Source organism: Mytilus galloprovincialis, chromosome 2 (assembly GCF_965363235.1).
Source record: "Mytilus galloprovincialis chromosome 2, xbMytGall1.hap1.1, whole genome shotgun sequence".
NCBI classification, from domain to species: domain Eukaryota; kingdom Metazoa; phylum Mollusca; class Bivalvia; order Mytilida; family Mytilidae; genus Mytilus; species Mytilus galloprovincialis.
In genome coordinates this window covers 43,441,915-43,459,877 of record NC_134839.1, presented here as the reverse complement: position 1 = coordinate 43,459,877, position 17,963 = coordinate 43,441,915, and the positions used below count along the sequence as shown (strand labels likewise).

Below are 17,963 nucleotides of genomic sequence, written 5' to 3'. Positions count from 1 at the left end.
AAAGAAATTGTTTCAAGGGGATATAACTCTAATAGGGGACAATAAAATCCTATTTAACCTCATATGGTAATAAATCATGATGAGATTTACCTATTGTCTAAATAATGTCTGGATATCTTTAAAAACAACGAGGGGGTGCCGTGTTGAAAAAAAATCAATAAAAGGGAGATAACTTCTAAAGAGGATGATGAAATCCTTAACAGGGTCATTTGGTAAAACTGCATGATGAGGTCTATCAATGGTCCATATTTGGTCTAAGTAACTTTAACAGAAAGAAGGGGCGGGCATGTCAAAAAAATGTTGGAAGAAAAAAAAGAAAAAAAAGAAAAAACTAGTATCTCAATTGTTTGTAAAACAATTGAAAGGTCTTTCCTGTAAAAGTGGTGTTTTCGTTATGTTCTTTGTACGAACTTTCGTTTGATATACGACAAGCATACCTTCTCAAACTTTCTGCTTTTAACACTTAATGACCTCATCCGCCGACATTTTTGAGATTGGAAGTATGATATATGTAACATAGAGTAGATGGGCTTTCATTTGATATGCGACAACGCCATGTTCTAGAAAGTTTGATTTTTGCACTTAATAACCCTATCCAACTAATTTTTGGAGGTCGGGAATTTGATATTTCAAATGTACACATCATGACCTTTCATTTGATATACAACATACCCTATCTTAAGAGAAATTTTATTTTTTGCACTCAATGACCCCACCCAACGATTTTTTTGGGGACGTCAATTTGAAATTTGAAATGTACGCTTAATGTCCTTTCATTTGATATGCGACAACCTTACCATCTGATAAATTTGAATTTTTGCACTAAATGACCCAACCCTTCCCCCTGGAATGAAAAAGGGGTTTAAATTTTTTATTTTTAAGCAGAGTTTATTAAGACCTTCAATTTGATATATTAGATGACCCCATTTGACAAAGTGCCAAACATGATGCAATATCAACTATATAAATAGAACTTATGAAACTCACAAAGTCAATGTTCAAATTGATTTTTTGGTGTTTTTTTCAATGGAATGTTTTTGGTATTTGGTTAAACATATAACTATGTTAATCTCTTCAATTTCTTTAACATTTTAAGTGGTAATCTGTTGTTTATTCAGAAATATATGCCGCTGCTTGCAAAATTACAAACTGCATTATCTCTAAAACGACAATAGATATCTCAAATCTGTTAAATGATAAATGATGTACAGTTGAAGGACAACATTATAGAAAAAGAATTGGGACAATTTCAAAGTTCAATAAGGTCACAATTAATCATCAAATATATGATGCAATATCAAACTTGAGAACCGGAAGTCGTGGAGACATGGGACTACCACCATTCAACTCAAGACCACTTGACCTTTCAAATATCACAAGGTCAAGGTCATAGCATAATTTGAAGGTCAAGGTGAAATTTCATCATGACCTGACATTGACCTCAAATTGAAGGTCTTGAATTACTGATCATCTTTGCTGTTTATAGTAGGTTGATATATATTACCTTTAAAAAGATATACATACAATACTATACTTTTAAGAATCATCCTGTTGTAACTTTTGAACAGACAGTCGGACATTTTTTGACTTATCATATAAAATGTAGAGCTCGTCGAGAGGAACATTTTATACGCTGTATGTATGCAGCAAAGTCTTATCGTTTTCCTAATATGTAAGCTTGAATTTGCAGCGTAATTCTTTTTTGCACTCAGTGACCTTTGACATTGACTGCATATTAAAGGTCACATGAATTAAAGATTATTGGTGAAGGTCTCAAGTCTCTACGACATTTGGTTCTCGATATACAATTTTTCTAAAATTATGTACAATTTTTCAAGGGGAACAACTCCTTATCAGGGTTAAAACAAAATGATGTACATGTTTATTAACATTGCCATCTGTTCTTGTACATAATGCCGTTTTCAAATCAATTCTATCTCTTTTACTTTTTGAGAAAAATGCAAAGGAAAGAAATTGTTTCAAGGGGATATAACTCTCATAGGGGACGATGAAATCCTATTCAGGCTCACATGGTAATACATCATGATGAGATCTACATTATGTCCAATAAAGGTCACAATATCTTTAAAACCAACGAGGGAGGGCCATGTTGAAAAAAATCAATAAAAGGGAGATAACTCTTAAAGTGGATGATGAAATCCTTAACAAGGTCATTTGGTAATACATCTTGGTGAGGTCTAGCGATGGTCCATATCTGGTCTTAATAACTTCAACAGAAACAAGAGGCGGGCATGTCAAAAAATGTTGGAAGAAAAAAAAGAAAAACTAGTATCTCAATTGTTTGTAAAACAATTGAAAGGTCTTTCCTGTAAAAGTGATGTTTTCGTAATGTACCTTGTACGACCTTTCGTTTGATATACGACAAGCATACCTTCTGAAACTTTCCACTTTTAACACTTAATGACCTCATCCGCCTACAATTTTGAGATCGGAATTATGATATAAATAACATAGAGTAGATGAGCTTTCATTTGATATGCAACAACTCTATGTTCTAGAAAGTTTGATTTTTGCACTTAATAACCCTATCCAACTAATTTTTGGAGGTCGGGATTTGATATTCCCAATGTACACATCATGACCTTCTATTTGATATACAACAACCCTATCTTAAAAGAAAATTTATTTTTTGCACTCAGTGACCCCATCCAACCAATTTTTGGGAGACGTCAATTTTAAATTTGAAATGTACGCTTTATGTTCTTTCATTTGATATGCGACAACCTTACCATCTGAGAAATTTGAATGTTTGCACTAAATGACCCCACCCGTCCTCCTGGGATGAAAAGGGGGTTTAAAATTTTCATTTTTAAGTAGAGTTTATTTAGACCTTCAATTTGATATATCAGATGACCCCATTTGATAAAGTGCAAAAAATGATGCAATATCAACTATATAAATAGCAGTTATGAAACTTACAAAGTCAATGCAAAACTTTAAAATTTCAAATTGAATTTTTGGTGTTTTTTTTTTTCCATGGAATGTTTTTGGTATTTGGTCAAACATAGAACTATGTTAACCTCTTCAATTTCTAAAACATTTTAAGAGGTACGCTCTTGTTGATTCAGAAATACATGCCTCCGCTCGCAAAACTTCAAACTGCATTATCTCTAAAACGACAATAGATATCTCAAATCTGTTAAATGATAAATGATCTACAGTTGAAGGACATCATTATAGAAAAAGAATTGGGACAATTTCAAAGTTCACCAAGGTCACAATTAATCAACAAATATATGATGCAATACCAAACTTAAGAACCGGAAGTCGTAGAGACATGGGACTAGCACCATTCAACTCAGGACCACTTGACCTTTCAAATATCACAAGGTCAAGGTCATAGTATAATGTGAAGGTCAAGGTGAAATTTCATCATGACCTGACATTGACCTCATATTGAAGGTCTTGAATTACTGATCATCTTTGCAGTTTATAGTAGGTTGATATATGTGACCTTTAAAAAGATATACACAAAATACTATACTTTTAAGAATCATCCCGTTGTAACTTTTGAACAGACGGTCGGACATTTTTTGGCTTTTTATATAAAATGTAGAGCTCGTCGAGAGGAACATTTTATACGCTGTATGTAAGCAGCAAAGTCTTATCGTTTTCCTAATATGTAAGCTTAAAATTGCAGCGTAATTTTATTTTGCACTCTGTGATCTTTGACCTTGGGTGCATATTAAAGGTCACATGAATTAAAGATTACTGGTGAAGGTCCCAAGTCTCTACGACTTCCGGTTCTGGAAATACAATTTTTCTAAAAGTGTACACAATTTTTCAAGGGGAATAACTCCTTATAAGGGTTAATAACAAAATGATTGTATATGTTCATTAACATTGCCATCTGTTCCTGTACATGTTGCCGTTTTCAAATCAATTCTATCTCTTATACTTTTTGAGAAAAATGCAAAGGAAAGAAATTGTTTCAAGGGGATATAACTCTCATAGGGGACAATGAAATCCTATTCAACCTCATATGGTAATAAATCATGATGAGATCTACCTATTGTCCGAATAATGTTATGATATCTTTAAAAACAACGAGGGGGTGCCGTGTTGAAAAAAATCAATAAAAGGGAGATAACTTCTAAAGAAGATGATGAAATCCTTAACAGGGTCATTTGGTAAAACTGCATGATGAGGTCTATCAATGGTCCATATTTGGTCTTGGTAACTTTAACAGAAAGAAGGGGCGGGCATGTCAAAAAAATGTTGGAAGAAAAAAAAGAAAAACTAGTATCTCAATTGTTTGTAAAACAATTGAAAGGTCTTTCCTGTAAAATTGATGTTTTCGTAATGTACCTTGTACGACCTTTCGTTTGATATACGACAAGCATACCTTCTGAAACTTTCCGATTTTAACACTTAATGACCTCATCCGCCTACATTTTTGAGATCGGAATTATGATATTAATAACATAGAGTAGATGAGCTTTCATTTGATATGCAACAACTCTATGTTCTAGAAAGTTTAATTTTTGCACTTAATAACCCTATCCAACTAATTTTTGGAGGTCAGGATTTGATATTTCCAATGTACACATCATGACCTTTCATTTGATATACAACAACCCTATCTTAAAAGAAAATTTATGTTTTGCACTCAATGACCCCATCCAACCCATTTTTGAGAGACGTCAATTTGAAATTTGAAATGTACGCTTTATGTTCTTTCATTTGATATGCGACAACCTTACCATCTGAGAAATTTGAATGTTTGCACTAAATGACCCCACCCGTCCCCCTGGGATGAAAAGGGGGTTTAAAATTTTCATTTTTAAGTAGAGTTGATTAAGACCTTCAATTTGATATATCAGATGACCCCATTTGACAAAGTGCAAATAATGATGCAATATCAACTATATAAATAGAAGTTATGAAACTTACAAAGTCAATGCAAAACTTGAAAATTTCAAATTGATTTTTTGGTGTTTTTTTTCCATGGAATGTTTTTGGTATTTGGTCAAACATATAACTATGTCAACCTCTTCAATTGCTAAAACATTTCAAGTGGTAAGCTCTTGATGATTCAGAAACACATGCCTCCGCTCGCAAAACTTCAAACTGCATTATCTCTAAAACGACAATAGATATCTCAAATCTGTTAAATGATAAATGATCATTAGTTGAAGAACAACATTATAGAAAAAGAATTGGAACAATTTCAAAGTTCACCAAGGTCACAATTAATCATCAAATATATGATGCAATACAAAACTTGAGAACCGGAAGTCGTAGAGACATGGGACTATCACCATTCAATTTAGGACCACTTGACCTTTCAAATATCACAAGGTCAAGGTCATATTATAATGTGAAGGTCAAGGTGAAATTTCATCATGACCTGACATTGACCTCAAATTGAAGGTCTTGAACTACTGATCATCTTTGCAGTTTATAGTAGGTTGATATCTGTTACCTTTAAATAGATACACACACAATACTATACTTTTAAGAATCATCCCGTCGTTACTTTTGAACAGACAGTCGGACTCTTTTGAGCTCAGTGTATGAAATGTAGAGCTCGTCGAGAGGAATACTGTATACGCTGTAAGTATGCAGCAAACTCTTATCGTTTTCTTAATATGAAAGCTAGAAATTGCAGCGTAATTTTTTTTTGCACTCGGTGACCTTTGACCTTGTGTGCAAATTGAAGGTCACATGAACTTAAGATTATTAGTGTAGGTCCCAAGTCTTTACGACTTCCGGTTCTCGAGATACAAATTTTCAAAAATTGTGTATATTCTTTCAAGGGAAATAACTCCTTATAACAGTTAACAACAAAATGATTGTATATGTTTATTAACATTGCCATCTGGTCTTGTACATGTTGCCGTTTTCAAATCGATTCTATCTTAAATACTTTTTGAGAAAAATGCAAAAGACAGAAATTGCTTCAAGGGGACATAACTCTCATGGGGAATTATGAAATCCTTAGCAGCCTCATGTGGTATCACATCATGACGAGATCTAACTTTTGTTCAAATAAGGTCATGATATCTTTAAAAACAACGAGGGGAGGCCATGTTGAAAAAAATCAATAAAAGGGAGATAACTTCTAAAGGGGATGATGAAATCATACACAGCCTCATCTGGTAATACCTCATGATGAGATCTATCGATGGTCCATATTTGGTCTTAATGACATCAATAGAAACGGGGGGAGGGCATTTAGAAAAAATGTTGGAAAAAAAAACATTAGAAAAACAGTAAGGTCTTTCCCCACGCAGGGGAAAGACCTTAACTAGTATCTCAATTGTTTGTAAAACAATTGAAAGGTCTTTCCTGTAAAAGTGATGTTTTCGTAATGTTCTTTGTACGACCTTTCGTTTGATATACGACAAGCATACCTTCTGTAACTTTTCGCTTTTTACACTTAATGACCTCATCCGCCTACATTTTTGAGATCGGAAGTATGATATATGTAACACAGGGTAGATGAGCTTTCATTTGATATGCGACAACGCCATGTTTTAAAAAGTTTGATTTTTGCACTTAATAACCCCATCCAACCAATTTTTGGAGGTTGGGAATTTGATATTTCAAATGTATACATCATGACCTTTCATTTGATATACAACAACCCTATCGTAAAAGAAAATTTATTTTTTGCACTCAATGACCCCATCCAACCAATTTTTGGGGGACGTCAATTTGAAATTTGAGATGTACGCTTTATGTTCTTTCATTTGATATGCGACAACCTTACCATCTGAGAAATTTGAATGTTTGCACTAAATGACCCCACCCTTCCCCCTGGGATGAAAAGGGGGTTAAAAATTTTCATTTTTTAAGTAGAGTTTATTAAGACCTTCAATTTGATATATCAGATGACCCCATTTGACAAAGTGCAAATAATGATGCAATATCAACTATATAAATAGAAGTTATGAAACTTACAAAGTCAATGCAAAACATGAAAATTTCAAATTGATTTTTTGGTGTTTTTTTCCATGGAATGTTTTTGGTATTTGGTCAAACATATAACTATGTCAACCTCTTCAATTTCTTAAACATTTTTCGTGGTAAGCTCTTGATGATTCAGAAATACATGCCTCCGCTCGCAAAACTTCAAACTGCATTATCTCTAAAACGACAATAGATATCTCAAATCTGTTAAATGATAAATGATCTACAGTTGAAGGACAACATTATAGAAAAAGAATGTGACAATTTCAAAGTTCACCAAGGTCACAATTAATCATCAAATATATGATGCAATACAAAACTTGAGAACCGGAAGTCGTAGAATCATGGGACTATCACCATTCAACTCAGGACCACTTGACCTTTCAAATGTCACAAGGTCAAGGTCATAGTATAATGTGAAGGTCAAGGTGAAATTTCATCATGACCTGACATTGACCTCAAATTGAAGGTCTTGAACTACTGATCATCTTTGCAGTTTATAGTAGGTTGATATCTGTTACCTTTAAAAAGATATACACACAATACTATACTTTTAAGAATCATCCTGTCGTAACTTTTGAACAGACAGTCGGAATCTTTTGAGCTCAGTGTATAAAATGTAGAGCTCGTCGAGAGGAACATTTTATACACTGTAAGTATGCAGCAAACTCTTATCGTTTTCTTAATATGCAAGCTTGAAATTCCAGCGTAATTTTTTTTTTGCACTTGGTGACCTTTGACCTTGGGTGCAAATTAAAGGTCACATGAACTTAAGATTATTGGTGTAGGTCCCAAGTCTTTACGACTTCCGGTTCTCGAGATACAATTTTTCAAAAATTGTGTATATTTTTTCAAGGGAAATAACTCCTTATAAGGGCTAACAACAAAATGATTGTATCTGTTTATTATCATTGCCATCTGGTCCTGTACATGTTACCGTTTTCAAATCGATTCTATCTTGAATACTTTTTGAGAAAAATGTAAAAGAAAGAAATTGCTTCAAGGGAACGTAACTCTCATAGGGAATGATGAAATCCTTAGCAGCCTCATATGGTAATACATCATGATGAGATCTAACTTTTGTCCAAATAAGGTCATGATATCTTTAAAAACAACGAGGGGGGGCCATGTCGAAAAAAACCAATAAAAGGGAGATAACTTCTAAAGGGGATGATGAAATCCTACACAGCCTCATCTGGTAATACTTCATGATGAGGTCTACCGATGGTCCATATTTGGTCTTGATAACTCCAATAGAAACGAGGGGAGGCCATGTCAAACAAATGCTGGATGAAAAAAAAAAAAAAAAAAAAAAAAAAAAAAAAAAAACAGGAGAAAAACAATAAGGTCTTTCCTCGCGGAGAGGAAAGACCTTAAAAAGAAAAAACTAGTATCTCAATTGTTTGTAAAACAATTGAAAGGTCTTTCCTGTAAAAGTGATGTTTTCGTAATGTACTTTGTATGACCTTTCGTTTGATATACGACAAGCATACCTTCTGAAACTTTTCGCTTTTTACACTTAATGACCTCATCCGCCTACATTTTTGAGATCGGAAGTATGATATATGTAACACAGGGTAGATGAGCTTTCATTTGATATGCGACAACGCCATGTTCTAGAAAGTTTGATTTTTGCACTTAATAACCCCATCCAACTACTTTTTGGAGGTCGGGAATTTGATATTTCAAATGTACACATCACGACCTTTCATTTGATATACAACAACCCTATCGTAAAAGAAAATTTATTTTTTGCACTCAATGACCCCATCCAACCCATTTTTGGGAGACGTCAATTTTAAATTTGAAATGTACGCTTTATGTTCTTTCATTTGATATGCGACAACCTTACCATCTGAGAAATTTGAATGTTTGCACTAAATGACCCCACCCGTCCTTCTGGGATGAAAAGGGGGTTTAAATTTTTCATTTGTAAGTAGAGTTTATTAAGACCTTCAATTTGATATATCAGATGACCCCATTTGACAAAGTGCAAATAATGATGCAATATCAACTATATAAATAGAAGTTATGAAACTTACAAAGTCAATGCAAAACTTGAAAATTTCAAATTGATTTTTTGGTGTTTTTTTCCATGGAATGTTTTTGGTATTTGGTCAAACATATAACTATGTCAACCTCTTCAATTTCTATAACATTTTAAGTGGTAAGCTCTTGATGATTCAGAAATACATGCCTCCGCTCGAAAAACTTCAAACTGCATTATCTCTAAAACGACAATAGATATCTCAAATCTGTTAAATGATAAATGATCTACAATTGAGGGACAACATTATAGAAAAAGAATTGGGACAATTTCAAAGTTCACCAAGGTCACAATTAATCATCAAATATATGATGCAATACCAAACTTGAGAACCAGAAGTCGTAGAGACATAGGACTATCACCATTCAACTCAAGACCACTTGACCTTTCAAATATTACAAGGTCAAGGTCATAGTAAAATGTGAAGGTCAAGGTGAAATTTCATCATGACCTGACATTGACCTCAAATTGAAGGTCTTGAACTACTGATCATCTTTGCAGTTTATAGTAGGTTGATATCTGTTACCTTTAAAAAGATATACACAAAATACTATACTTTTAAGAATCATCCCGTTGTAACTTTTGAATAGACGGTCGGACCTATATGGGCTTATAATATAAAATGTAGAGCTCGTCGAGAGGAACATTTTATACGCTGTATGTATGCAGCAAAGTCTTATCGTTTTCCTAATATGTAAGCTTGAAATTGCAGCGTAATTTTATTTTGCACTCGGTGACCTTTGACCTTGGGTGCATATTGAAGGTCACATAAATTAAAGATTATTGGTGAAGGTTCAAGGTCTCTATGACTTCCAGTTCTGAAAATAGAATTTTTCAAAAATTATTTATAATTTTTAAAGGGAAATAACTCCTTATAAGGGTAAGTAACAAATTAATTGTTTATGTTTATAAACATTGCCATCTGTTCTTGTACATGCTGTCATTTTCAATTACATTCTATCTCTAATACTTTTTGAGAAAAATGCAAATATAAAAAATTGCTATAAAGGGATATAACTCTCAAAGGGGATGATGAAATCCTATGCAGCCTCATGTGGTAATACATCATGATGATATCTACCTATTGTCCATCTAAGGTCATGATATCTTTCAAAACATTAAAGGGGGGCCATGTTGAAAAAAATCAATAAAAGGGAAATAACTTCTAAAGGGGATGATGAAATCCTACAAAAGTTCATCTGGTAAAAGTTCATGATGAGGTCTATCGATGGTCCATATTTGGTCTTGATAACTTCAACAGAAAGGGGAGGAGGCCCTGTCAAAAAAATGTTGGAAGAAAAAAAAGAAAAAGAAAAAGAAAAAGAAAAAAAAACATTAGAAAAACAATAAGGTCTTTCCCATGTAGGGGAAAGACCTTAAAAAACTAGTATCTCAATTGTTTGTAAAACAATTGAAAGGTCTTTCCTGTAAAAGTGATGTTTTCGTAATGTATTTTGTACGACCTTTCGTTTGATATACGACAAGCATACCTTCTGAAACTTTTCGCTTTTTACACTTAATGACCTCATCCGCCTACATTTTTAGATCGGAAGTATGATATATGTAACACAGGGTAGATGAGCTTTCATTTGATATGCGACAACGCCGTGTTCTAGAAAGTTTGATTTTTGCACTATATAACCCCATCCAACTAATTTTTGGAGGTCGGGAATTTGATATTTCAAATGTACACATCACGACCTTTCATTTGATATACAACAACCCTATCGTAAAAGAAAATGTATTTGTTGCACTCAATGACCCCACCCAACCCATTTTTGGGGGACGTAAATTTGAAATTTGAAATGTACGCTTTATGTTCTTTCATTTGATATGCGACAACCTTACCATCTGAGAAATTTGAATTTTTGCACTAAATGACCCCACCCTTCCACCTGGGATGAAAAAGAGGTTTACATTTTTCATTTTTTAAGTAGAGTTTATTGAGACCTTCAATTTGATATATCAGATGACCCCATTTGACAAAGTGCCAAAAATGATGCAATATCAACGATATAAATAGAAGTTATGAAACTTACAAAGTCAATGCAAAACATGAAAATTTCAAAATTATTTTTTGGTGTTTTTTTTCAATGGAATGTTTTTGGTATTTGGTCAAACATATAACTATGTTAACCTCTTCAATTTCTTAAACATTTTAAGTGGTAAGCTGTTGTTGATTTAGAAATACATGCCTCCGCTGGCAAAACTTCAAACTGCATTATCCCTAAAACGACAATAGATATCTCAAATCTGTTAAATGATAAATGATCTACATTGGAAGGACCACATTATAGAAAAAGAATTGGGACAATTTCAAAGTTCACCCAGGTCACAATTAATCATCAAATATATGATGCAATACCAAACTTGAGAACCGGAAGTCGTAGAGACATGGGACTATCACCATTCAACTCAGGACCCCTTGACCTTTCAAATATCACAAGGTCAAGGTCATAGTATAATGTGAAGGTCAAGGGGAAATTTCATCATGACCTGACATTGACCTCAAATTGAAGGTCTTGAATTACTGATCATCTTTGCAGTTTATAGTAGGTTGATATCTGTTACCTTTAAAAAGATATACACAAAATACTATACTTTTAAGAATCATCCCGTTGTAACTTTTGAACAGACAGTCGGACATTTTTGGGCTGATTATATAAAATGTAGAGCTCATGGAGAGGAACATTTTATACGCTGTATGTATGCAGCAAAGTCTTATCGTTTTCCTAATATGTAAGCTTGAAATTGCAGCGTAATTTTTTTTTGCACTCTGTGACCTTTGACCTTGGGTGCATATTAAAGGTCACATAAATTAAAGATTATTTGTGAAGGTCCCAAGTCTGTACGACTTCCGGTTCTGGAAATATAATTTCTCTAAAATTATGTACAATTTTTCAAGGGGAATAACTCCTTATAAGGGTTAATAACAAAATGATTGTACATGTTCATTAACATTGCCATATGTTCCTGTACATGTTGCCGTTTTCAAATCGATTCTATCTCTTATACTTTTTGAGAAAAATGTAAAGGAAAGAAATTGTTTCAAGGGGATATAACTCTCATAGGGGACAATGAAATCCTATTCAGCCTCACATGGTAATACATCATGATAAGATCTACATTTTGTCCAATTTAGGTCATGATATCTTTAAAACCAACGAGGGGGGGGCCATGTTGAAAAAATCAATAAAAGGGAGATAACTCCTAAAGGGGATGATGAAATCCTTAACAGAGTCATTTGGTAATACATCTTGGTGAGGTCTAGCGATGGTCCATATTTGGTCTTAATAACTTCAACAGAAACAAGAAGCGGGCATGTCAAAAAAATGTTGGAAGAAAAAAAAGAAAAAAAAAAAACATTATAAAAACAATAAGGTCTTTCCCATGTAGGGGAAAGACCTTAAAAAGAAAAAGAAACTAGTATCTCAATTGTTTGTAAAACAATTGAAAGGTCTTTCCTGTAAAAGTGATGTTTTCGTAATGTACTTTGTATGACCTTTCGTTTGATATACGACAAGCAATACCTTCTGAAACTTTTCGCTTTTTACACTTAATGACCTCATCCGCCTACATTTTTGAGATCGGAAGTATGATATATGTAACACAGGGTAGATGAGCTTTCATTTTGATATGCGACAACGCCATGTTCTAGGTAGTCTGATTTTTGCACTTAATAACCCCATCCAACTAATTTTTGGAGGTCGGGAATTTGATATTTCAAATGTACACATCATGACCTTTCATTTGATATACAACAACCCTACCTTAAAAGAACATTTATGTTTTGCACTCAATGACCCCATCCAACCCATTTGTGGGAGACGTCAATTTGAAATTTGAAATGTACGCTTTATGTTCTTTCATTTGATATGCGACAACCTTACCATCTGAGAAATTTGAATGTTTGCACTAAATGACCCCACCCGTCCCCCTGGGATGAAAAGGGGATTTAAAATTTTCATTTTTAAGTAGAGTTTATTAAGACCTTCAATTTGATATATCAGATGACCCCATTTGACAAAGTGCAAATAATGATGCAATATCAACTATATAAATAGAAGTTATGAAACTTACAAAGTCAATGCAAAACTTGAAAATTTCAAATTGATTTTTTCGTGTTTTTTTCCATGGAATGATTTTGGTATTTGGTCAAACATATAACTATGTCAACCTCTTCAATTTCTAAAACATTTCAAGTGGTAAGCTCTTGATGATTCAGAAATACATGCCTCCGCTCGCAAAACTTCAAACTGCATTATCTCTAAAACGACAATAGGTATCTCAAATCTGTTAAATGATAAATGATCTACGGTTGATGGCCAACATTATAGAAAAAGAATTGGGATAATTTCAAAGTTCACCAAGGTCACAATTAATCATCAAATATATGATGCAATACAAAACTTGAGAACCGGAAGTCGTAGAGATATGGGACTATCACCATTCAACTCAGGACCACTTGACCTTTCAAATATCACAAGGTCAAGGTCATAGTATAATGTGAAGGTCAAGGTGAAATTTCATCATGACCTGACATTGACCTCAAATTAAAGGTCTTGAATTACTGATCATCTTTGCAGTTTATAGTAGGTTGATATCTGTTACCTTTAAAAAGATATACACACAATACTATACTTTTAATAATCATCCCGTCGTAACTTTTGAACAGACAGTCGGACACTTTTGAGCTCAGTGTATAAAATGTAGAGCTCATAGAGAGGAACATTTTATACGCTGTAAGTATGCAGCAAACTCTTATCGTTTTCTTAATATGCAAGCTTGAAATTGCAGCGTAATTTTTTTTTGCACTTGGTGACCTTTAACCTTGGGTGCAAATTAAAGGTCACATGAACTTAAGATTATTGGTGTAGGTCCCAAGTCTTTACGACTTCCGGTTCTCGAGATACAATTTTTCAAAAATTGGGTATATTTTTTCAAGGGAAATAACTCCTTATAAGGGTTAACAACAAAATGATTGTATATGTTCATAATAATTTCCATCTGGTCTTGTACATGTTTCCGTTTTCAAATCAATTCTATCTTGAATACTTTTTGAGAAAAATGTAAAAGAAAGAAATTGCTTCAAGGGGACGTAACTCTCATAGGGAATAATGAAATCATTAGCAGCCTCATATGGTAACACATCATGATGAGATCTAACTGTTGTCCAAATAAGGTCATGATATCTTTAAAAACAACGAGGGGGTGCCATGTCGAAAAAAACCAATAAAAGGGAGATAACTTCTAAAGGGGATGATGAAATCCTACACAGCCTCATCTGGTAATACTTCATGATGAGTTCTACCGATGGTCCATATTTGGTCTTGATAACTCCAATAGAAACGAGGGGAGGCCATGTCAAAGAAATGCTGGATGAAAAAAAAAAAAAAAAAAAAAAAAAAAAAAAAAAAACAGGAGAAAAACAATAAGGTCTTTCCTCGCGGAGAGGAAAGACCTTAAAAAAAACATTAGAAAAACAATAAGGTCTTTCCCATGTAGGGGAAAGACCTTAAAAAAAAAAAAAAACAGGAGAAAAACAATAAGGTCTTTCCTCGCGGAGAGGAAAGACCTTAAAAACATTAGAAAAACAATAAGGTCTTTCCTCGCGGAGAGGAAAGACCTTAAAAAAAACACTAGTATCTCAATTGTTTGTAAAACAATTGAAAGGTCTTTCCTGTAAAAGTGATGTTTTCGTAATGTTCTTTGTACGACCTTTCGTTTGATATACGACAAGCATACCTTCTGAAACTTTTCGCTTTTTACACTTAATGCCCTCATCCGCCTACATTTTTGAGATCGGAAGTATGATAAATGTAACACAGGGAAGATGAGCTTTCATTCTATATGCGACAACGCCATGTTTTAAAAAGTTTGATTTTTGCACTTAATAACCTCATCCAACCAATTTTTTGAGGTTGGGAATTTGATATTTCAAATGTATACATCATGACCTTTCATTTGATATACAACAACCCTATCGTCAAAGAAAATTTATATTTTGCACTCAATGACCCCATCCAACCAATTTTTGGGGGACGTCAATTTGAAATTTGAAATGTACGCTTAATATTCTTTCATTTGATATGCGACAACCTTACCATCTGAGAAATTTGAATGTTTGCACTAAATGACCCCACTCTTCCCCCTGGGATGAAAAGGGGTTTACAATTTTCATTTGTAAGTAGAGTTTATTAAGACCTTCAATTTGATATATCAGATGACCCCATTTGACAAAGTGCAAATAATGATGCAATATCAACTATATAAATAGAAGTTATTAAATTTACAAAGTCAATGCAAAACATGAAAATTTCAAATTGATTTTTTGGTGTTTTTTTCCATGGAATAATTTTGGTATTTGGTCAAACATATAACTATGTCAACTTCTTCAATTTCTAAAACATTTTAAGTGGTAGGCTCTTGATGATTCAGAAATACATGCCTCCGCTCGCAAAACTTGAAACTGCATTATCTCTAAAACGACAATAGATATCTCAAATCTGTTAAATGATAAATGATCTACAGTTGAAGGACAACATTATAGAAAAAGAATTGGGACAATTTCAAAGTTCACTAAGGTCACAATTAATCATCAAATATATGATGCAATACAAAACTTGAGAACCGGAAGTCGTAGAGACATGGGACTAGCACCATTCAACTCAGGACCACTTGACCTTTCAAATATCAAAAGGTCAAGGTCATAGTATAATGTGAAGGTCAAGGTGAAATTTCATCATGACCTGACATTGACCTCAAATTGAAGGTCTTGAACTACTGATCATCTTTGCAGTTTATAGTAGGTTGATATCTGTTACCTTTAAAAAGATATACACACAATACTATACTTTTAAGAATCATCCCGTCGTAACTTTTGAACAGACAGTCAGACAATTTTTTGCTTATTATATAAAATGTAGATCTTGTCGAGAGGAACATTTTATACGCTGTATGTATGCAGCAAAGTCTTATCATTTTCCTAATATGTAAGCTTGAAATTAAAGCGTAAATTTTTTTTGCACTCTGTGACCTTTGACCTTGGGTGCAAATTAAAGGTCACATGAACTGAAGATTATTGGTGTAGGTCCCAAGTGTCTACGACTTCTGGTTCTCGAAATACAATTTTTCTAAAATTATGTACAATTTTTCAAGGAGAATAACTCCTTATAAGGGTTAATAACAAAATGATTGTACATGTTCATTAACATTGCCATCTGTTCCTGTACATGTTGCCGTTTTCAAATCGATTCTATCTCTTATACTTTTTGAGAAAAATGCAAAAAAAAGAAATTGTTTCAAGGGGATATAACTCTCATAGTGGACGATGAAATCCTATTCAGCCTCACATGGTAATACATCATGATGAGATCTACATTATGTCCATTTAAGGTCATGATATCTTTAAAACCAACGAGGGGGGGCCATGTTGAAAAAAATCAATAAAAGGGAGATAACTCCTAAAGGGGATGATGAAATCCTTAACAGGGTCATTTGGTAATACATCTTGGTAAGGTCTAGCGATGGTCCATGTTTGGTCATAATGACTTCAACAGAAACAAGAGGCGGGCATGTCAAACAAATGTTGGAAGAAAAAAAAGAAAAAGAAAAAGAAACTAGTATCTCAATTGTTTGTAAAACAATTGAAAGGTCTTTCCTGTAAAAGTGATGTTTTCGTATTGTACTTTGTACGACCTTTCGTTTGATATACGACAAGCACACCTTCTGAAACTTTTCGCTTTTTACACTTAATGACCTCATCCGTCTACATTTTTGAGATCGGAATTATGATATATGGAACAGAGTAGATGAGCTTTCGTTTGATATGCGACAACACCATGTTCTTGAAAGTTTGATTTTTGCACTTAATAACCCTATCCAACAAATTTTTGGAGGTCGGGAATTTGATATTTCAAATGTACACATCATGACCTTTCATTTGATATACAACAACCCTACCTTAAAAGAACATTTATTTTTTGCACTCAATGACCCCATCCAACCCATTTTTGGGAGACGTCAATTTGAAATTTGAAATGTACGCTTTATGTTCTTTCATTTGATATGCGACAACCTTACCATCTGAGAAATTTGAATGTTTGCACTAAATGAACCCACCCGTCCCCCTGGGATGAAAAGGGGGTTTAAAATTTTCATTTTTAAGTAGAGTACATTTAGACCTTCAATTTGATATATCAGATGACCCCATTTGACAAAGTGCAAAAAATGATGCAATATCAACTATATAAATAGAAGTTATGAAACTTACAAAGTCAATGCAAAACTTGAAAATTTCAAATTGAATTTTTGGCGTTTTTTTCCATGGAATGTTTTTGGTATTTTGTCAAACATATAACTATATTAACCTCTTCAATTTCTAAACATTTTAAGTGGTAAGCTGTTGTTGATTCAGAAATACATGCCGCCGCTCGCAAAATTTCAAACTGGATTATCTCTAAAACGACAATAGATATCTCAAATCTGTTAAATGGTAAATGATCTACAGTTAAAGGACAACATCATAGAAAAAGAATTTGGACAATTTCAAAGTTCACCAAGGTCACAATTAATCATCAAATATATGATGCAATACCAAACTTCAGAACCGGAAGTCGTAGAGATATGGGACTATCACCATTCAACTCAGGACCACTTGACCTTTCAAATATCACAAGGTCAAGGTCATAGTATAATGTGAAGGTCAAGGTGAAATTTCATCATGACCTGACATTGACCTCAAATTGAAGGTCTTGAATTACTGATCATCTTTGCAGTTTATAGTAGGTTGATATCTGTTACCTTTAAAAAGATATACACACAATACTATACTTTTAAGAATCATCCCGTCGTAACTTTTGAACAGACAGTCGGACACTTTTGAGCTCAGTGTATAAAATGTAGAGCTCATAGAGAGGAACATTTTATACGCTGTAAGTATGCAGCAAACTCTTATCGTTTTCTTAATATGCAAGCTTTA

At 33.6% G+C, this 17,963-nt stretch overlaps 1 protein-coding gene across 1 annotated transcript in view; it reads right to left on the bottom strand.

The window, feature by feature from the left end:
* Positions 1-17,963, bottom strand: part of LOC143063641 (protein C-mannosyl-transferase DPY19L1-like) — a 312,490-nt gene that overhangs the window by 128,658 nt on the left and 165,869 nt on the right. Inside the window, exons 15-16 of the mRNA XM_076235893.1 lie at positions 6,138-6,164; positions 4,031-4,046 (exon numbers count right to left, since the gene is read on the bottom strand). Of these exons, the coding sequence (XP_076092008.1) occupies positions 4,031-4,046; positions 6,138-6,164 (43 nt within the window). The remainder of the gene's footprint in view (positions 1-4,030; positions 4,047-6,137; positions 6,165-17,963) is intronic.